This window comes from Thrips palmi, unplaced genomic scaffold (assembly GCF_012932325.1).
Source record: "Thrips palmi isolate BJ-2018 unplaced genomic scaffold, TpBJ-2018v1 HiC_scaffold_2, whole genome shotgun sequence".
Classification (NCBI taxonomy): domain Eukaryota; kingdom Metazoa; phylum Arthropoda; class Insecta; order Thysanoptera; family Thripidae; genus Thrips; species Thrips palmi.
Genome location: NW_023144629.1, coordinates 12,051,865 through 12,070,846, shown reverse-complemented (window position 1 = coordinate 12,070,846; position 18,982 = coordinate 12,051,865). Strand labels below are relative to the sequence as shown.

At 43.5% G+C, this 18,982-nt stretch overlaps 3 protein-coding genes across 21 annotated transcripts in view; 1 reads left to right on the top strand and 2 right to left on the bottom strand.

The window, feature by feature from the left end:
• Positions 1 to 4,194: 4,194 nt before the first annotated feature.
• LOC117646917 lies at positions 4,195 to 12,465 on the bottom strand. Of its 17 annotated transcripts, none has more exons than XM_034388273.1 (7): positions 12,064 to 12,185; positions 11,624 to 11,901; positions 10,634 to 10,840; positions 9,834 to 10,047; positions 6,822 to 6,959; positions 4,965 to 5,243; positions 4,195 to 4,863 (listed from the first exon to the last, which is right to left on the bottom strand). In XM_034388273.1, exons 3-7 carry the CDS (start codon positions 10,837 to 10,839, stop codon positions 4,654 to 4,656), a joined length of 1,047 nt encoding a protein of 348 aa, XP_034244164.1. In that variant the 5' UTR covers position 10,840; positions 11,624 to 11,901; positions 12,064 to 12,185; the 3' UTR covers positions 4,195 to 4,653. The 17 variants fall into 17 exon arrangements, with proteins under 17 accessions (XP_034244164.1, XP_034244163.1, XP_034244165.1 ...); XM_034388272.1 differs by having other exon boundaries at positions 12,030 to 12,168; XM_034388274.1 differs by having other exon boundaries at positions 11,624 to 11,792; positions 12,030 to 12,166.
• LOC117646912 overlaps positions 11,617 to 18,982 on the top strand; it is a 26,338-nt gene continuing 18,972 nt past the window's right edge. Inside the window, exon 1 of one of the 2 annotated variants that reach the window (XM_034388247.1) lies at positions 11,617 to 11,635. The gene's annotated coding sequence lies outside the window, so the exon portion shown is untranslated. Of the gene's footprint in view, positions 11,636 to 12,179; positions 12,318 to 18,982 lie in introns of those variants that run through there. The other variant, XM_034388238.1, reaches the window with a different exon arrangement.
• LOC117646914 (lipase 3-like) overlaps positions 13,428 to 18,982 on the bottom strand; it is a 10,499-nt gene continuing 4,944 nt past the window's right edge. For both annotated transcript variants that reach the window (XM_034388261.1, XM_034388262.1), the window contains exons 3-11: positions 18,118 to 18,265; positions 17,591 to 17,777; positions 17,126 to 17,240; positions 16,467 to 16,596; positions 16,222 to 16,341; positions 15,879 to 16,040; positions 15,714 to 15,798; positions 15,138 to 15,262; positions 13,428 to 13,792 (exon numbers count right to left, since the gene is read on the bottom strand). In XM_034388261.1, the coding sequence (XP_034244152.1) occupies positions 13,622 to 13,792; positions 15,138 to 15,262; positions 15,714 to 15,798; positions 15,879 to 16,040; positions 16,222 to 16,341; positions 16,467 to 16,596; positions 17,126 to 17,240; positions 17,591 to 17,777; positions 18,118 to 18,265 (1,243 nt within the window). In that variant the 3' untranslated portion in view covers positions 13,428 to 13,621. The remainder of the gene's footprint in view (positions 13,793 to 15,137; positions 15,263 to 15,713; positions 15,799 to 15,878; positions 16,041 to 16,221; positions 16,342 to 16,466; positions 16,597 to 17,125; positions 17,241 to 17,590; positions 17,778 to 18,117; positions 18,266 to 18,982) is intronic.

The window sequence follows — 18,982 nt, the reverse complement described above, 5'->3', positions numbered from 1 at the left end:
TTCTGGTTTCTCCTGGAAAATGGCCAAAATTGAGTTATCCCCTTCTTCCGCTTCCTGGATCATTTATCTGTGTTCACAACAGTCACCGCTATGTGGCGCGCAACTGGTTCCTGCTTTTTGATCACTTTTATTCTTCCCACGGCGGCGACCGAAAGGGTCTACTTGCACTGCAGAAAATAACCACAACAAAAGTACACAAATTTCTGGCAAATTTTTTTATCAGGAATTTAGTGAACTTTTCAAGTACAACAATTGTTGTACATAGTACAACGGAACCGGTATGACGAGTGCTGGGCAGTCCAGGGCTGGTTGTGGTTTGTACAATTCTCGTTGTACTTTCTACAATCCCTGTTGTACTTTTATTGTACAGTTTTTGTTGTACTTTTGTTGTACTATGCACACTTTTTCTTGCAGTGTGGCAAGCTATCACACATTTCAGGTAAAAGTTTGACAAATCGGGGATTTTAACCCGGCTTGCCAATTTGTGGCAAACAAACTCACTACTGGCTTAGCAGTGATATAAACTTTATCTAACGTACCTTACAGCCACGTTACGCAGGTCACACGAGACTGATGTGGCAGAGGGCCGAAACGCAGGTGAGGACTAAAACGGAAGCCGAGCTCATATGCTCGGCTTGACGACGAGGGAATCAGTTCTCAACTCCCCTATTTGCTCTTTGTGTGCGTTCCGTGAAGGCGATAATTCTCTTGATACAGTATTGAGAATGTTCAATCCGAGAAGTAACCCTGACAACTATCCTTTCACCTCTTCCGTCACTCCACAGAACACACTTAGACTCGTACTGAGTTTTTGTTACAAAACGTACTGACAGTTGTTAGCCGAGCGTATTAACATTTTATGTGTTGTGGAAACATTATTATCCGTTTTTTTCTAGACAAATATATGAAGCTACTTAACGAACTTTTATAACGACGATTGAAGGATGAGAGTGAAGACTTGCGTGATGCACGCGCCCCGTTTTGGTGGCCAACAAAATGCCTTAGGGTACTTCTCCCTCAAATATTGCCTCACCATTCCAACTGTAATAACGATTCATAAATAATTAAATGCTTCTATACGTTCACTTGTTACTCTGAAATCCGGTTGTCGTCAGGATAGTGTGTCCTGCTGTCCAGGGAAGCAAGGATAGTTTATCGTACGCGTTCTGTGTATCGCCGTTCTGAAGGCAATACTTCTCCGAGAGGCCTTTTAGTATTGGCGATACTCAATTGTATCCCCCAAAAATGTACTTAAGTATCGCCTTTGCATTTGCAGTGTATAGGCCCCCGAAAAGAGCTCCCCTTCAGGCTACTAGAATGAGTGACGTGTACTTCAAACATTTGGTGAATTTTCGGACACTTTTCGTTTTTGCCTTTCGCCTTCACTGTTATATCAATGAATGTGACGTCAGATTCGTTAGAATGTTCATTTTGTGACATTCGTTTGAATACCGTAGAACGGGGTAATATGAGACAAATTTCGAGGTTTATCGTGGATTTCCCCCTTTCAATTTCATTTTGAGGTACTGAGGTGTTCATCACTTGTTCATTGACCCTTTGGCTACTCTGCCACCAAATTTCAGATTTTTAGGTGCAGTAGGGACCTTTCAATTACTCTCGGAATGCCGTCCCATATTTCCCTGCAATGTGGGGTAATATGAGACAAAAGAAAGAAATGTTAAAGAAGTATGGATAATTAAATCATTTAGGCGGGTTTGGAGCTTTTTAAGTTCTTTTCATTCATTTTAAAGATGATTGGAACCTATAATGGAGACGATATAAAATCTGGAGGGGAGAAAGATGGGTGTCACTAAAGAGAGCTCAAAAATGTATAAGAAGTGATGAGTTGTGTCTGTCACATGAAAATACTAAACGAAGAGCTTAGATGCCGGTCAGGTAGTAAAACAAATTCGTGTTAAAATCATTATTACTTGAAATTATTAACAGTGGAGTATGCTTGGCCTCATATTTCAAGCGAAAAGAGGTGTCTCTATTTTCCGTGCAAGGTAACAAAATTGTATTCCATCTGGAACAGGCAGCCCGAGAGTAGACATAACGGAACCAAATTTTGTCCTGATTATGTTGACATAATTGCCTACAGATTTAAACCTCGTTCGGACGAGAACCCAAATTCTAACAGAGGTTTCTGGGGAGGTTTTTACGAACTTTATGAAACTTGTTAAAATTAAGAGTTTTTACCTTTGGTTCTAAATAGCCCTGGCGAGTCTCTGATAGCCTCCGTGCGTTTTCTGTGAGCTGCCACGGCCTCCTAGATCACGACAAAAAATTCACGGTAGTCTTCTGAACAACCGCTAGAGAGCAACACGACAAAAACCGAAAAAAGTGCGCTTTGTCTCGATTTTCCTTCATGTCTCATATTACCCCGTTCTACGGTATGTCACATGCTCTTGAATGCTGATCCATGATGAAACGAATGTGGCACCCTATAGCTCAACCCTAGAACACAACGCTTCAACGAATGAGACTTCGTACGCGAACGATTGTGTCTAAATTCACATGGTAATCATGCGGTTTTCTACAAGCCGAAGGCAGACCCCAGTAGGTCTTTAAAGATGTGTGCTCGCGTAGTACTCAGCAAACGCAAGCCCTGCACGGTAAAAACGGAACCTGGTTTTCCCAGGAAGCCAATGGTGAAGGCATAGGCGATTTCCAGGGAGTTCCTGGGAAAACCAGTTTCCGTTTTCACCGTGTGTGTAACGCGTGCGCGTAAGCGTAGTACCATCGCGAGTACCATTTAGAGGCCTAAAGTGTCAAAGCTGTTTACCGAGTGGTCTGCACTGAAAAAAAAGTCTAGTAACGATAACCAGAATCCTGGTACCAAATACCAGACTGTCTGATAGAATATAACTCAACTAGATTTCTGGTAAAAAATACTAAACTGTCTAGTTGGCCTCAGTCTAGTAAACCGTACCAGATTTATAGTTATCCTCACAATGCCGCCAGGTCCCCTTCTGGTAGTTATTACCAAACATCCTGGTTAGTTAATGTGCTTACAAAACTGAAGTAAGAAGTCCAAAATTTAATAAAATATTTTTTCGTAGTGATGAAACCTGATGTGACTTCGATTTCGTTAACGAACAACCTCTGAATTGTTTTTTTCCCTCCTCCTCTCCTCCGGATTCGAACCGGGATCTCACACTTGTGAGACGGGCACGTTACCACTGCGCCACCACGTCGCCTGTGGGTCGAGGGGATCCCCACCAGGTGACTCTCTACGTGTCTGGCTCAGGGAAATACTCCCAGTGTTTCTTTCGGATTTAAGACTCCGAAAATAACGAAACCGGTTGCAGTTTACTTTTTGACACCCGAACATTTCAATTGAAACGAATATTTCGAAGTTTTACGTATGGTGCCAATTACGGAACAGTCTGGTAAAATTTACCAGGATTATTAACCAGACACCTGGTAAATGTCACAACACCCGATCTGGTTACTGCAACTGATCATCTGGTGAGAGTTACCAGGATTCTCGTATGAGTAACTAGTACTCGTTTAACTAGGATTGGTCTGGTACTTTTAACCAGACTTTTTTCTCAGTGCGGTGGCTGTCGCTATGGAGATATAGTGTAAATAAATCATTCAACCTTGTTGGTAATATTCTTTAGTATACTATTTTTTATCAATCAGTTGACTCTTGTTAGTTCTTTTATATTATGAAAGTATCAAACAGCAGAAAACAATTTTTTCTCTGTTGGCGAGAGTAAATTGCACAATACAACGATCCGCCGGTTGTCCCACTCTACAAATCAAAGAGTGTACATGGTACGCTCTAACTGGAGCATGCCTGCAAGCACGCTCTAGCTAGCGCATGCCTGCCAAGCATGCACTAACTAGTGCATACATGCCATGTACACGCTAACTGAAGCATACATTTACCGCATAAGGGATAGGGAGTTTTCTGCATCAGGAAGCGTGTACATGGCATGTATGCACTAGTTAGTGCATGCTTGGCAGGCATGCGCTAGTTATAGCGTGCTTTCAGGCATGCTCCAGTTAGAGCATACTATGTACACTCTTTGATTTGTAGAGCAATGCACCCCACCCGACCTCGTTCAAAATTTCTGAGGCTCAGACCGATAGCTTTCATCCTCGTTTCTACTTTAGTGCGTCGTGGAAAGTTGGTGCTGGGTTACATGACTACGGGATTGGCCAACATTTAGGAACAGACTCAGCTCTTAACATGTCATACTGAAATTTATTCACATTTCTAAAAATGAAGCATGACCAAACAAAAACAACGGCAAACTCACAAAGCGACATGACTTTGACTGAATAACAACAACTCAAAAGGCACACATTTGATTCCCTTTAGTGCACGATAGAAGGATACAAATTCATTTAACTGACTTGCAACTACGTCATCACATCGTCTGGAAACGCCTGCTTCACGAAGACAATTTCATGTAATTTCATTTCATTTTACAGGGCGTTGAACATTTTATTAGTGAGAGATTACAGAGTGCTCACACGAGCGTTTACACACTTTCGTGTGCATGTTGATCACACCAACGATCCAATGTAACTCAAGCACGAAGGGAAATGGAAAAATGTCGAAACGCGATTTTTTCACAATACACGAAATAATAAAACAACATGAATACTAGAAATCAAAACAAAACTGGTAGGAGAATCCTAAAGGCTCCGTCGTCGGGCCTGGCAGCCTCCACGGATGAAGTCGGCAAGGATGGGGTTCTGCGCGTCGAAGTCGGCCCACTCGTGGGTCGTGCTGATCTGGCTCCAGTTCTCGATGGCCACCTCCACGGCCCGGCTCCTCACCGAGCTGGAAATGCAGGGCCTCGTCGACACGGTCTGCAGCAAGGACACCACCGCGCCCATGCCCACCTGCAATCAGACAGGGCGCGGAATATTTATCACACAATATGACTCTTAGGTTTTAGGTGCGAAAAATTTGCACTGTGCATGCTTTATAAAATGCACCCCACCTGCATGAGTCTGCGCTCGCACTCCGCCTTCATGGCGTCCACCATGTAGCGGTCGGCGAGCTCCAGCAGGTCCACCTCGCAGTCCTTCCAGTGCTCCTCCCGCTCCAGCTCGCCGCGGTACAGGTACGTGAGGAACTTCCTGAAGAGTGGCGCCGAGACGCCCTCCACGTGCACCACGCCCTCCAGGTCCTCCTGGAAGCCCGACTGCAGCATCCGCAGGAACACGGGGCTCCTGGCGGCCACCACGGCGCGGTGCGCGGCCAGCTCCTCGCCGTCCACCTTGAGCCCAGAGGAAACAACACTGAGAACTCAAGTGTGTACTAATTACACACACATAGAGCACTAGGGGCAGTTGGGGTAATTATGGCACACGGGGTAAAAATGGGACAGCTGATTCTTGGTCAAGATTTAACATTTTTGAACGCATGACAAACCAAATGTGATGTTTATATTGAGAAAATAACATTTGCTACGGCACAAGTTCTAAAATCTCGATTCTTGACTAAGAATCAGCTATCCCATTTTTACCAGGGGCGTGTCTACGGGGGGGGCTCAAGGGGGGCTCAGCCCCCCCCCCAGTTCGATCCGAGCCCCCCTTACGAAACGTCCAGATCCGAGGAGTTTTGGTTAATAGGGGGGGGGGAGGGGGGGTCCGGGCCGTGCAGGCCTGGAGAGAACAATGTTTATCTGTTCAGAGTGGCGACATGGTGGCGACTATTTCGTCAAACCGAAGGGTTACTGACGCTGCAGACTTAACTGCACTGCCAGATACTGATGTTTGGTTGTTAAGTTTGCTGCCAAACACAGCAGGTGGTTGAGCGCGGTTGAGTTTAGGCTAAAACGTCAATAAATAATCACTGTTTGAGCCCCTAAATACAGGTAAATGGTGTTGCGCGCCTGGAGGGTAGGCAATTTGAGGTACACGCCCCTGCAAGTTAGGCAATAGCCCCCCCCCCACACTGTGGCAAAAAGCTACGGAAAATTCTGTAAACAGCTTGTGGTAATTCTCCGTAGGCCCCTTATCAATATTCTCCGTAGGCTCTTACAGTATTTTCTGTAGGACCGCACAGTATTCTCCGTAGGACCGCACAGTGATCTCCGTAGGACTATACAGTCTTCGAGGTCCTACGGAGAAGACTGTGCGGATTTACAGAGAATACTGTGCGGCCCTACGGAGAATACTGTAAGAGCCTACGGAGAATATTGATAAGAGGGCTACGGAGAATCCTGGCAAAAAAATTAACAGGATTTTCCGTACCTTTTTGCCACAGTGCAGTAAAACGTTCTGCACACGCCCCTGATTTTTACCCTGTGTCCCATTATTACCCCAACTGACCCTAAAGTGTGTAGTGAACACACGCTTAGAACAGTAAAGTGTGTACACAGTACACACTAAATGTCATGGGACTTTTTTTGTCCCACGGTTTATGCAATTTTAAGCACATCCGGTGGTGATGCAATTTTGTGTCCGCCAGGCGGGACAAATCGTCTAGTGAAAGTACAAGTTGCAGCTGGCGCCGGAAAAATGTGTCACCAGACGGGAACAAAATTGTATCAGCGTCGGATGTGCTTAAAATTGCATAAACCGTGGGACAAAAAAAGTCCCATGACATTTAGTGTGTACACACGTAATTTTATCAGTGAACTTCTAGATATTTGCACACCAAAAGTCAAGGGCAGTCTAGAATTTCCGCCGTTTTCTTTGTAAAATTTAACGAAAATTGGTCAAAATTCAAAGAAATTCTTCACGAAACAGTCAAATTCATGGAAATTTAGCTGCAATTTATTGAAATACATCCAAACCTCACGTGGAGTTGAAAAATTTCTACACTGATATTGAGAGTTGTTTCCCTTCACCTTAAACACCACGTCGCACAGCAGGCCCTGGGCGCGCGCCGCCTCCAGGTCCAGGCCCAGCGTCTGCGGCCCCGAAGCCGGTGGCTTCTCCGCGATGTACACCTCGGCGCGGACTGACATCTGAGGAAATAACAGCCACTGCAAAAAAAATTCTGAAATTTAAGACATGAAAATATCTTAAATTTAATAACATTTTGAAATGATATGAAAACTCAGAAAAGTTTGTGAAAAGTGCTATACTTTATTACATTTACCAAAACTAAAATGAAAAGTAATAAATAGTTGGTAAATTTCAAAACCACTTTTAAAACTTAGGAACAGAGTTGTCAAAATTAAGATTGCCTGCCAAAAGTAAAAATTGGTTTCTTAAAATATAAATGACTGATGACTTTTCTTAACTAGATTTCTGAAACTAACTGATTGAAGTTAAAGTTGAACGCTTCAGTGATAGCTGTCACATTCAACGTAAACCGAAGGTTTACTTTGATTACTTCACGCAAACTGTCGACAAGCCACTTCTCACACGGTATGGCCCACAGTCAGCCGCTGGGTTCAAGGTCAGGTTGCACAGACCTGCCGCTAGGTGGCGCTTAGAGCGCCGTGTCCGTTCCCGAAGAAGTATTTCCAATTTGTACCGTGAAACGGGGTAATTTCGGACACTCGGTGTAATTTCGGACAACTCTGCCCGGAAGCATTGCGATGATGCTCCCATCTAACGGCCAACTTGGAGGGTTGTCCCGTTGCGCGCATCGCATCGGCCACACTTAAAACCATCTGATCAATCACCCGGAGGCCAAATCAGGGGCAAACTCCAGGAGAAATGGTGGTTTTTGTATTTAACCATTTTTACCTAAATTCGCTTTATGCGTAAAAACTTTGACTGGCAAGCCGAAACTGTTCATGGCCGGTTCATGAGGGGATTGTTTGTCGATTTAATCATGTTAAGAGCATACTGTGTCAAATTTTCAATCACCTGGGTCAAATAGTATGGTTTATATGGGCTCAAAACTAAAAAAATGCTATTTTACGGGGTAATTTCGGACATACAAACGTCACGCCAGGGAGAGTGGGTATGTCCTGAACACTTCCAATTTCGCAGGGTTTGAGTGGTGGAAGCTGAAGAGCTCTTCTGAAAGTTGAAGTTAATCCAATAACAACGATAATCCTCAATTGTTACAGCGGTTTCTTTGTAAACTTCGAATTTCATGAAAATGGGGCAAAGCTACATCTTTAATACTTAGTTTTTTTTTATGTGCGTGTTCTACCTTAGTGTCAACGACTGTTTTGTGATTAATTTTCTTTCATGTGACATGAGAGTTGGACTTGGCGAATGGCTGCATAGCTCGCCGGTTTACTATGCAACGCTTTCCACTGAGCCCCTGTATCTTCCTAACCGTACATACGACACGACTACTTGCCTTTCATATGCATGCATGTGATCGTATGTAATCTTGTAGAGGCAGATTTAAGATTCACTTTCGCGTAATAAAGTATGGCCCGAGTTGCCTGTGAAAGCTAATCGGTCAAAAACTAACAAATAGAAGCGTTCTAAATGGCTCTACTAGTTCCACCCACTATTTCTGAAATCGAACTACATATGAGTGCAAAACATGACTTAAAATTATGTATGAATGACCACCCCTACCTTTCTTTTACATCTTAACCCTTACGAATTTCTCACATAATCATATTAGCACTTTAGAAAGAGACATTGATCGATTGTGGGACCAAAATCAGAACGAAAAGTCGCTTTTTCCAAGGGTGTCCGAAATTACCCCAAAACACGGGGTAATTTCGGACACTGCTTCGGACCCTCCACTGTAAAAACGGTGAGGTGCAAATATTTGAAATAAGCGCCAAATCGAAGCTAAAGGTGCGTAGATGATAAATTTTAACCCTCAAGTCCATGACAGCACCACAACTTTCGCAATTTCAAAAAAACCTCTCAAAAGTGTCCGAAGTTACCCCGTTTCACGGTATTTCTAAAAGAACTTCTTTTGGCAAATGATACCATCTGTTGCCTTAGTAAATGTCTTCTCTAGCCGCCAGCTCAAATTTTTTAACAAAATATTCCACTGGAGTTGAGTAAAACGCATAACCATGTTGCCACTCGCTGGCGTCTGCTGTCGGCCATTAGGTTAGGTCCAGGCACCTCCTCCGCTGGGGCACAGTCGGAAGATGGGAGACATAAAAGTCTCAGGTCTTCGTGCTCCGACTAATTTTTGACATCCGACACAGTTATGTGACACGATGTAAGATGCATTTCAGAATTCTGACATCCACACTCGAAATCGGACGTCGGTATAGAAGTTCTTTTCTCCCACTTTAGTCAAATATGTTTATGAATTTTAATAAACCATGATCTATGAATTTTAAAAACTTGGTCATTAGTTTTAAGAGGAGAAAGTTTCTTACTTTTAATAGCAAAAAATCTTTGTAAACTGCTTCACAAACTAGTTTCTTAAAATTAAGATGGATTTTTTTGCCAGTGAGTTTCTTTTTCGTTTTTAAAGTTGCATGGGCCACTATTAAAACGGTACGAAGTACTTTAAGAGCATGGATACTCACTAGTTTAGACAGAGAAAAGTCCATATATTACGAAGTGTTTTCTTTGAATGCTCAAGTATGCACAAATTACTCAGTTGTATCAAGATTACTTCGAAAGACTGGACACTGTAAGGTTTTTAGACAGCAGGATATCCATGTACAAAATTTTGTACAAATTAAAAAAAATTGTGACGCCTTGTACAAAATATGTACAAAAACATTTAGTGTGTGCGCTCCACCAGTGAACTTATAAAGGCCATAAACACTCTAAATTTCCTACAGTGAAGATTCCCCATATTATGGTGAAAATGTTCCATATTATGGTGGTGCAGCTGACTTCGTAACATACCATTGAGAATTCACTGTACCTTAAAGAGATTTTGACGACTTTCGTTGGTATTATGGAGAAAATCTCCACCATATTGTGTTGGTGCAGCCTTTCACCTTAAGACATTTACTGTGTACCTGGTGGGTCCACACCACGCGGTAGGTGCAGCGGCAGCCGTCCCCGGTGAAGGCCTCCACCAGTGGGGTCGTGGGGCAGTCCAGGCGGCGGCGCAGATCCTCGCGGACGGCAGCGCGAGCCTGGCCGGAGCACACGCACACCACCAGCAAGTCCGGCGTCGTGGACCGCAGCTTGCACACCTCCAGCACGATCATGGAGTTGGCCGTGGTGCGCCTGGAGCAAAACCATTACCAAAGGAATGAGCCGATGTTGCTGCGGATCCCACAATATCTTCCTGTATTCCAGGAACGTGACATCACGTTGAAACGAACGTGACAAAATGTCATGTTCGTTTGAGCATTGTCGCGTTCGTTTGAATGTGAACAAGCTGATTTTTTTTGCCAATTCACACCGAAACGAATGTGACACAATGCTCAAACGAACGTGACATTTTGTTCCGTTCGTTTCAACCTGATGTCATGTTCCTGGAATGAGAGAGTTCCTGGAAATGACCCGAGACTCCTGGGAACGCCAGGACATCTCTATAAGAATAAACCGACGATGTTCTTTCCTGGGGATCCCAGCACATCTTCCTAAAAATCTGGAATGAACTGATATTACTCCCAGGATATCTACCCACATATAAGCCGATATTCCTGGATATTCTAGAAAGTCTTCCTTTGAACCGATATCCTGAGACTCCCAGGACATCTTCTTGAGAAAGGATCAAAGTTCCTCCACATCTTCCTGAGTAAGAGCCGATATCCCAGGACATCTTTCTGGGAAGGGCCCGATATTCCAGGACATGAACCGATTTTACCGAGCATGGAAGCGCAGCGTGAAGGACACGTTCGGACGGAGGCACTCCACCTTGGCGGGCTCCACGATGTCCTCCCGCTCGAAGCGCGGCGTGGACGTCACCTCCTTCAGGGTGGCGTCGGAGACGTGGTGCTCCGTCACCAGCAGCAGCTGCCGGTTCCCCACGACGGACTCGGGCTGGCGGGCGGGCTCGGCGTTCTTCGACATACTGCATGCAAAGCATCGAGTAAGCAGCTCCAATAAACACAAGGCTCGGACAGCAAACCTCAAATGTAGGCAGTGTCTTGTTTAGCTGCCCCGGGTGCGTAAAGGCCGAATTACAAGTTACAATATAAGACCTCTCTCGCTCTCTCTCTCTTTCTCTCTGTTGTTTGCGGCAGTACGACTGTTCTTGAAAATCCAAAGTCTTGAAAATACTAAAATTTCAAAACATGTTACCGATACCGGGCTACCAAATAATTTGAATGAGGTAATTTTTACATTGGCTCTAGTGTTAAACCAGTTTCAAGTCCTAACATCGAGCAGGAACTCGATACTTGAAAGGGTATCGCTGGAAAACAACTTCCGCCTCCGAGTGAACTACGTCCCGTGACTACCTCTTAGCGTAACATGCAACCAACCGGGGAACTCTTGTTCCACCTTCTTACGACATTAAGTCTGCTCAGCCGCTCAGCCTACGTTGTTATTAACGTCTTGAAATTTGTGCCTCAAATGTCGAGTGAATACCATATCCACTCGCCAGCCCGAAAATAAACGCAGAACCATTCTGTCCGGAGTTGTTTGAGGACCGCTTTGAATACGCGGCTAAACGTTACTGCACTCTTGAAAGCCTACGAAGCATTTGCTTCATATAAAAAGAAAATGAAGACACAAAAATAAGGATTTTTTTGCAGTTGTCGACGCACGTACCCCCCACCAGCGTGGAGGGATTCAGATCCATTCAGTTCCGCTTTGACGACCGACTGCCGGAGTCTCGACGCTAAATGCTCACCTCACTGGAAAGGTATCCTAAATCGTTGCACCAAGGCAAATGCTGGTATTCGTGTCTTCGGGCAAGAGTGCGACCTGTTCTTCTTCCTTTTCTCTTCAACTAACCTCACTGCATGCTCTCGGATGATCAAAGTTTGATCAATCTTCACAATGGACCCTTTCAATCGTCGCTGGAGTGAAGAACGAATAAGTATTCAAAATGCGAGGAATTGGAATTCTTGGGAGGGTACCCACTGGTTCCTTGCGTTTAGGTTACTATTGTTCCGCACTCGGCGACGGCTGATCCAGAAATCATTAAAGAGGGACCGATGCAACTGAGTTAGGACATTACGTGGCCTTGATACGAAACATTTGGACCTATCCAACATTCTTCACTTTATGATATGTCCACTTAATATTCTCATTACCTGATCACCATTAAAGGGTAACAGCTATGCGCACCTTTTCATGCAACATTTCGTTGATCTGTTGGGTCACTTAAAGTATCTTAAACAATTTATCAACTCGAAGCAAGCTGTTTCTCCACTGACAAAGCGTCTGTCGTCTTGTCGTCTAGTGATCTCTAGGATCAGTAGAAACCACACTCTGAGTCCAAGTCAAGATCGAACAGTTGTCATCGGTTCGCAGATACGAAGAACTTCAGAGATGAGCAACTACTAAGAAGCTGCGATGCTGGTTACGTTTGAAGCATAGAGGTGAGTATTCGGTGTTGCTGTTCTGACGCTCATTCGCCAGAGCTGATGTAATTTAACCTACATCCTTCTATCTGGATGTTGAAGTACAAGAACGTACCCGGAAACAGATGCCCAATTTCGCTTACAGATCGATGATTACCGTGTCCGCTCAATGCAATAATTCATGAATGCTTAATACTAAATATGACGTAACAGATTTAAACCTGTCAAACCTCCCGCAAATGGCAGATATCTTGTACTGTTTCCGGCCAATATTCTTCTTCTTCACTTCAGCCCGTGCTGCGCTGCCTCTTGTACACTGTTATCCAAGTTGCGATACTTTCAACACAAAAACGTGCGATGATATCCGAAATGTGATTCCCACGAATCATTGCTCCTGAGATGCAATGACTTCTGTATCGCACAAAATTCTGCAATGATCATCGCAACTTTCTGCAATGAGGATCCAAATTATTGCAAAAAACTGTGATGATGACAACACAAAATCTGGAATCATGGCAGTTTTTTGCAATGATCATTGCAAAATTGTGCGATACTGTAGCTCATCACACCTTTTAGCGATGATCATCACAGAAAAGTGCTATGAAATTTGTATTGCGCAGAAAGTGCGGTCTGTATCGCAAGTCAAATAACAGTGTATCTCCGATGAAGATGACTCGTTAATCGCCCATGGATTACATGGATTTAGATGGCGTTTTCCGCGTGATAATCAGTTCAAAGTTTCGACGAAATGATGTGTACTGAAGAGTTCGGCCGTATGCCGTTTCTACTCGTCGTTTGGAACGAATGCTCACTTTGAACTTGTTGGCTTTACTGCATTACAGCTTTTGTCCTAATGGACTGTTTAAATGCAGATGGCAGAACGTTGACATGTATTGTCTATTATTTATTCACGTTTATTTTGTCTGATTAGTGCGTTTTGTGTTACGCATGCATACCACGGACCATTTTTCGTATATGGCTTTTTTCGTTTATTGAAGGAATGAGAGGGAGCGTTGCAAGAAAAAAAAAGCGAACAGTACAATAAAGTCTTATTCCTCTCATCTGTACTACAATCGTTGTACTTTGAAAGTATAATAAGTTCCCGATAAAAAAAAAAGTTGCCAGGAATTTTTGTAGGCGTGTTGTGGTTTTTATCTATAGGGGAGGGGCCTCTTGATTATATTTATTCTGTAAAACACTATTCAGCGTTTTTCACATCACATATGGAATGCGGTAAAGAAACATTCTCTCCGTACGATTCAGTTATCAGATAGAAACAGTCAATATCTTAGGTCTTTATTGCAGAACTTAAATACCTAAATTTAAGCGTAAGTCGTTCTGTAATCTGCAGTCTTCATCTTCTGAATAATGCGGTCGTAGAGGACACTGCGGCCGTCTGTTGCTGTGAGGAAATCGAAGTGGCTGAAGTGCTTCAGAGGAACGAGGTAGCTGTCTTCTAGGACCGGGAGGGCCCGCTCCAAGCGGACCATATCCTTGGGAAGCAATACTCGAATTAGGCACGTGTCTTTAAACATCTCAACAAATTTTTTCTTGTGCACGGGTGAAACTAAAGCGCAGTATTACCCTCTGTTTTCAAGCGTAATCAGTTCACGCTTGAAATCAAGCGTAATTGGCCTACCCTTCTTTTCCGCACTTCGTTGAAACATTAGTTCGCTTAGTCGCAGTTCGAAAGTGCTACCTGGATTTTCGCTTTAGTCAGGGGACTGTTAAAAGTTTATACAAGAAAATTTGCATGGTTTGCATGAATTTTGCCGAGTGACAATACACGGTGGTCAAAAAAATAGTTCTGAATTTAGACAAACTTACGAACAATGTTTTAATTAACATAAGGGTGCTCTGAAACACAGACAGTTTCGAGCGAATCTCGAAAAATATCTCTCAGAATGGGTGGACTCAACATTGTGTTAGAATATGGAGTTGGTCTGAACATTAATGATTTAGGTGGTTGAATAAGTATTAAAGGCACAGTCTGAATAAAGTTACAGACAAATGAAAATTACAATTATTTGTAACGTTTGAAGCTTACTATTGCGTAGAAAGTTTTAATAATTTCTTGTGCGAATAACTTAGAAAATGCGATGTCCGTTCTTTACTCGGAAATGCTCCGAATATATGAGTATTCGAACACATCGTTAATGACGCTGCACTCGATTTCCCTTTGTCTGGTTATAACGTTAAACACCAACGGGACCGCTCTGCAGTGCAAACGGCTCGCAGGTAATCCAATGACTCAACCGCATCTTTCTGATCTGCTAAATGGCCACAATAAGACACACACAAAGACCGTGTTGCGGGAGTAAATGCGGACAATTGAGGCTGTTCGTGATCATTTATTCTGTATGAGCGTCAAAGTGGTTAATTTGGTCAACAGAGCCAACCAGTCTGACATTCAGAAACAAGATCGCTCCCGTTCAGCCCATGGTCACGCAAAATACAACACGCGCCTTTAAATTTAAGTCAATCGTGTCTTACCATTTTCAGGAGAAAGCGAAGCGATTCGGACTACATGGTTCGGTTTGTCTTAATCTGAAACAATCCCCCTGTCAGACTTTTGTCGGATGAGTCCTGAATTTAGCTTGTTAACTAAGCGAAGCTTAAAACTAATATACGCGACGTGATTTCTTCGTTTGAACATTTTCCGTGCCAAAGTGCGGATTTTTTTAAGCAGTGTTAAAAGTTATAAAGAAAACTCTTCATGGTTTGCGATGAATTTTTTCGAGTGACAAATAGTCTGTGCCTTACACATGCTCTAAGTACTTCGAATGGTTATAAGCGTGCCTCTTGCCGTTTCTGTGTTGCCCAATAGAATTTAGTTACCTTTACTGCCATGGTTGCGTCAGTGGCTCCATAGTAGAGTCCGACAGGTGTGGTGATTGCTGTGAGGTTGTAATCGGGAGGAGGTTGTGGATCTCTGATTCCCTTCCCTAGAGGTCGGAACCGGCCTGAAACAACCAAGCAAATGCTAAACAGTGACGTAAATGGTACGATTATCACCTCTTTGTTTCAAGCAGTACTTGAATTTTAAAATCTGAAGCTGCAACGCTTCGCTTCAAGCGTAGAGGTTGTGACTCCGCTCCTCTCCTGCTACTTCAAATCCATCGGAGAATTTCTTTTCTACATTTGAATGGAGTGTGCAACAATTACACTTAAGTTTCACCAGAGAAATAATTTCGCACGGATACATGGTTTTACATAGCCATCGCCCAGTCAGTTCCTCGTTGTCCCAGTATCTCCCTGGAAATTGCCCAAGCCTTTACCAAAGACTTTCTGGGAAAACCAGGAAACGATTTTACGGTGCCCTCATTCCCCAAGCAGGTTCCATCACAAATGAGGTATTGTGCATAATGACCCACAAAAATTGATCTGAAGCCATTTAATGACACAGGTAGTTACCGGTTATGCTGAATACGGCGTACTGGGTTTGGATGTTGAAAGTAGACCCTGCTGGGTGAGTGGCCAATACGGATGGAATAAACTCCTGTGCAAAAAGAGACGCCTTAATAAATGTAATTTCTAATGCAGAATAACTAAAATATCACTTCACGGAGAACGTCTTACCTTCATACGCTGAGAAGGGTGCGACTTGCCGAATATCAGCTCAAATCCCCACCAGCACGTTTCGATCAGCGGTGAATTGTCTCTGCACATCAAGTCTCCCAAGTTGTGGAAAAACGCCGATCTTGGAATCAGGTTCCAGAGCTTGGTTAGATTCATAAACGCCTGAAATTAAACAAGAGGCAAAGTCAACAATTGATGTGAATGGTATTTGATGTAAAGAAGCCTTGTTTTTGTAAAAAAAAATTAAAAAATATTGAAGCACTTCTATGAAACTTCCTAAAAGTTCTTTCATCTAAATGGACCATATTGCAGCGCCTACCACGTAAGTTTGTTACGTACTTACCCGAAGCTCGTTGGAAAACACGTCGAACAGGAGGGTAGCCAGCACTTGCAGCGTGTTGCGTGGCCAAATCACTGGAGCCATGAGCGCCGCAAAACGCACCTTGGCATTATACTCCGGACGCTGTAACGTTCAATAAATTGCGTACAATTTGAACGTTAAATCAAAGGCCTCTTTATTCTGGCCGGTTAAATTAAATAGGCACAGATTAAATAATCTGTGCTAGTGCACTAGCCGCCCATCCTTACCGTTGACAGTGCGATAAGAGTGACAGGGCATCCCATGGAGTGACTTATGAGATGCAGGGAGGGCTGTCCTGTGCGGTCAAGGATGAAATCGATGAAGGTTGGTACGTCGATGCCGCCGATGTCCTGCATACTGCACAACAACCAAGTAATAGACGAGTACATCCCAGACGGCTGTTCCTGGTACCCAGGTAGCCTTTTTTTACCTCACTCTAAATGTTGTACAGTAAAGATTCTCTATATTATGGTGAAAATGTTCCATATAATGGTGGTGGTGCTGACTTCATAACATACCATTCAGATTCAGAATACACTGCACCTTATAGATATTTTGAAGAATTTCGTTGGTATTATGGAGAAAATCTCCACCATAATATGTTGGTGCAGCCTTTCACCGTAAGACATTTACAGTGACTAGGCTACCTGGGAAAACTAGGAACCGCTTTCGCCGTGCGCTTATAAATGCAGGAATTCTGCCCGCAGTCCAATGTCAGCGAAAATTGTGCATCATCTTTTTAAATCATATGAGTATCATATCATGTGAGTATCATATTCAGCAAAACCTGCCCATTGGAATTGGGTAAACAAAAATGGCCAAAAATCTTACAGAACCCAGGTGAAGACGCAACTTGCAACTTTCTGATTCAGTTCACTCAACTTGCCTGAAGTTGTAGAATGCCGGGTCAGACGAGTTCAACCGCACATGCCTCTTGGAACGAAAAGAACCACGCCAGTTGCCGAGCCAGACGTCGTAGCCAGCCTCGTGCAGACTTGTAGCTTATCACAAAAAATAATTGAGATAATATATAATAAAGCGGGTAACACAACACTCAAAAAAAAGTACGCTCCGGTCCTGCTACGAAATACAGGTGTACAGTGTCTGTATCGACGACCGTACAAGCTTTAACCATAAAATAACATTAAAATGGAAATAAACTAGTCAAATTGAAACAGTGAAAGCACACTGAACTTAAGTATGAACTGAGTGCTCACTCAGAGCACTAAAGTGTGTACTGTGCGGTGCCCGAGCAAATATCCCCGTTTACGCGACATGGGCTCCCATATTTCGTAGCAGGTCTGGAGTGGATACCTCTCCTCTAAGCCGCCGGCCATCGGAAACACTCTACCAAGGTTGGGTTGGTCTGTGCGCATGAGGAAGCCGTCACTCGTGCCGAAGTTGCCGTGCAACACCAGCACCGGGATCGCACCGGCGGTGGCTGGAGGGATGTGATGTAATTCCAGAATGTAGCCGTCAGATGTTTGGACAAAGTGCGTTTCGCACGATTGCAACCTGGCCAGGCGGCACTGCTCCAACTGCAAAGTGATTTTCGTTTGTTTGGACCAACGCAACATTTGGGCTGCCTCCGCGGCGTCGTTCCAAACTCTCTAGAATTCCAAGTGAGTGCCTGGTTTGACTCCACCCACAAGATGAAAAACTCTTCAAACACTGTGAAAATTCGTTGTAACTTTATGACAAAAACGTGGATGATATTTTCATCACTGTCAAATGATGATGATGATCTCATCACAGATTTATGACATTTGAGAAGGTCCAGACAAAAAAAAAAACACTTGGTCGGCGACATCCTAGGAGCGGGCGCTTGTGGTGTTTTATCGGTTCCATGTATGTCGCTGAGACTATGTTTGGTCTTACCAAATTTGGAGGCGGCTCGGGGACAATGAAATCAACTCCTTGTCGCTGCCTCGCTATCTTAACTTGCTGCTGAAGAGAGTTGAAGAGGAGGGACAGGATTGGCGCCATAGCTTGGCCGTTCGCAGTTGATGGGCACAGCGCGCAAGCCCTGGACCGAAGAGAGCTGGGCGGTTTTAGTCAACTACACTAGGGTCAGGGCGGGGAAGAACTGGACAGGGGAAGAACTGGACACCCCATATATTACTTCAAATACCGTAGGCACAGGAATAACAACTACCGTACACTGTTAAAAATAATCGTAAATTTACGACATTTTGTAGAACAATTATGTCGTTTCTAAACGACATATTTTGTTACGACTCAAGTCGTAAATATACGACCTGAGTCGTAAATGTACGACATACTTGTCGCTAATTTTTATAGCGACACGTTTCGTTTTAAAACGAATTAAGTCGTAAATTTACGACTTAATCGTAAGTTTACGAACAATCGTAAATTATCTTTGGAATATGTCGTGCAGTTATGACTTCAGTCGTACATTTACGACTCTTGTCGTAAATTTGTGTTTTGAATCGTAAATGACGACACAAATCGTAAATAAGTAAGCAAAATTGTAACTTTTCACCAACTTTTCGGGGATTTCAGGTGTCAAAATATGTAATTGTGATTACGACATTGTCGTAGAGAAATGATATTTTAGTCGTTCAGTTATGACGAAGTAGTTTAAGGACGATTTCCGTCGCTATGAAAATTAGCGACTTTTTTGTCGCTAATTTACGACAGAATTTCTAACAGTGTAAACCGGGGTAACTTGAGACAATATTTCACGTTTTTTGGCCCGTATGTCCACAAAACTTCTCTCACC

What these genes read in the sequence shown, in the direction of transcription:
- LOC117646917 (XM_034388267.1), bottom strand. Translation starts at nt 11,150, where the DNA reads ATGTTAGGACTTGAAACTGGTTTAACACTAGAGCCAAT. An exon ending in ACGCTGCGCTTCCATGCTCG is followed by an intron (nt 10,048 to 10,633) that starts GTAAAATCGGTT and finishes GTTTTGCTCCAG; the next exon opens with GCGCACCACGGCCAACTCCA. An exon ending in GCGAGCGCAGACTCATGCAG is followed by an intron (nt 4,864 to 4,964) that starts GTGGGGTGCATT and finishes GTCTGATTGCAG; the next exon opens with GTGGGCATGGGCGCGGTGGT.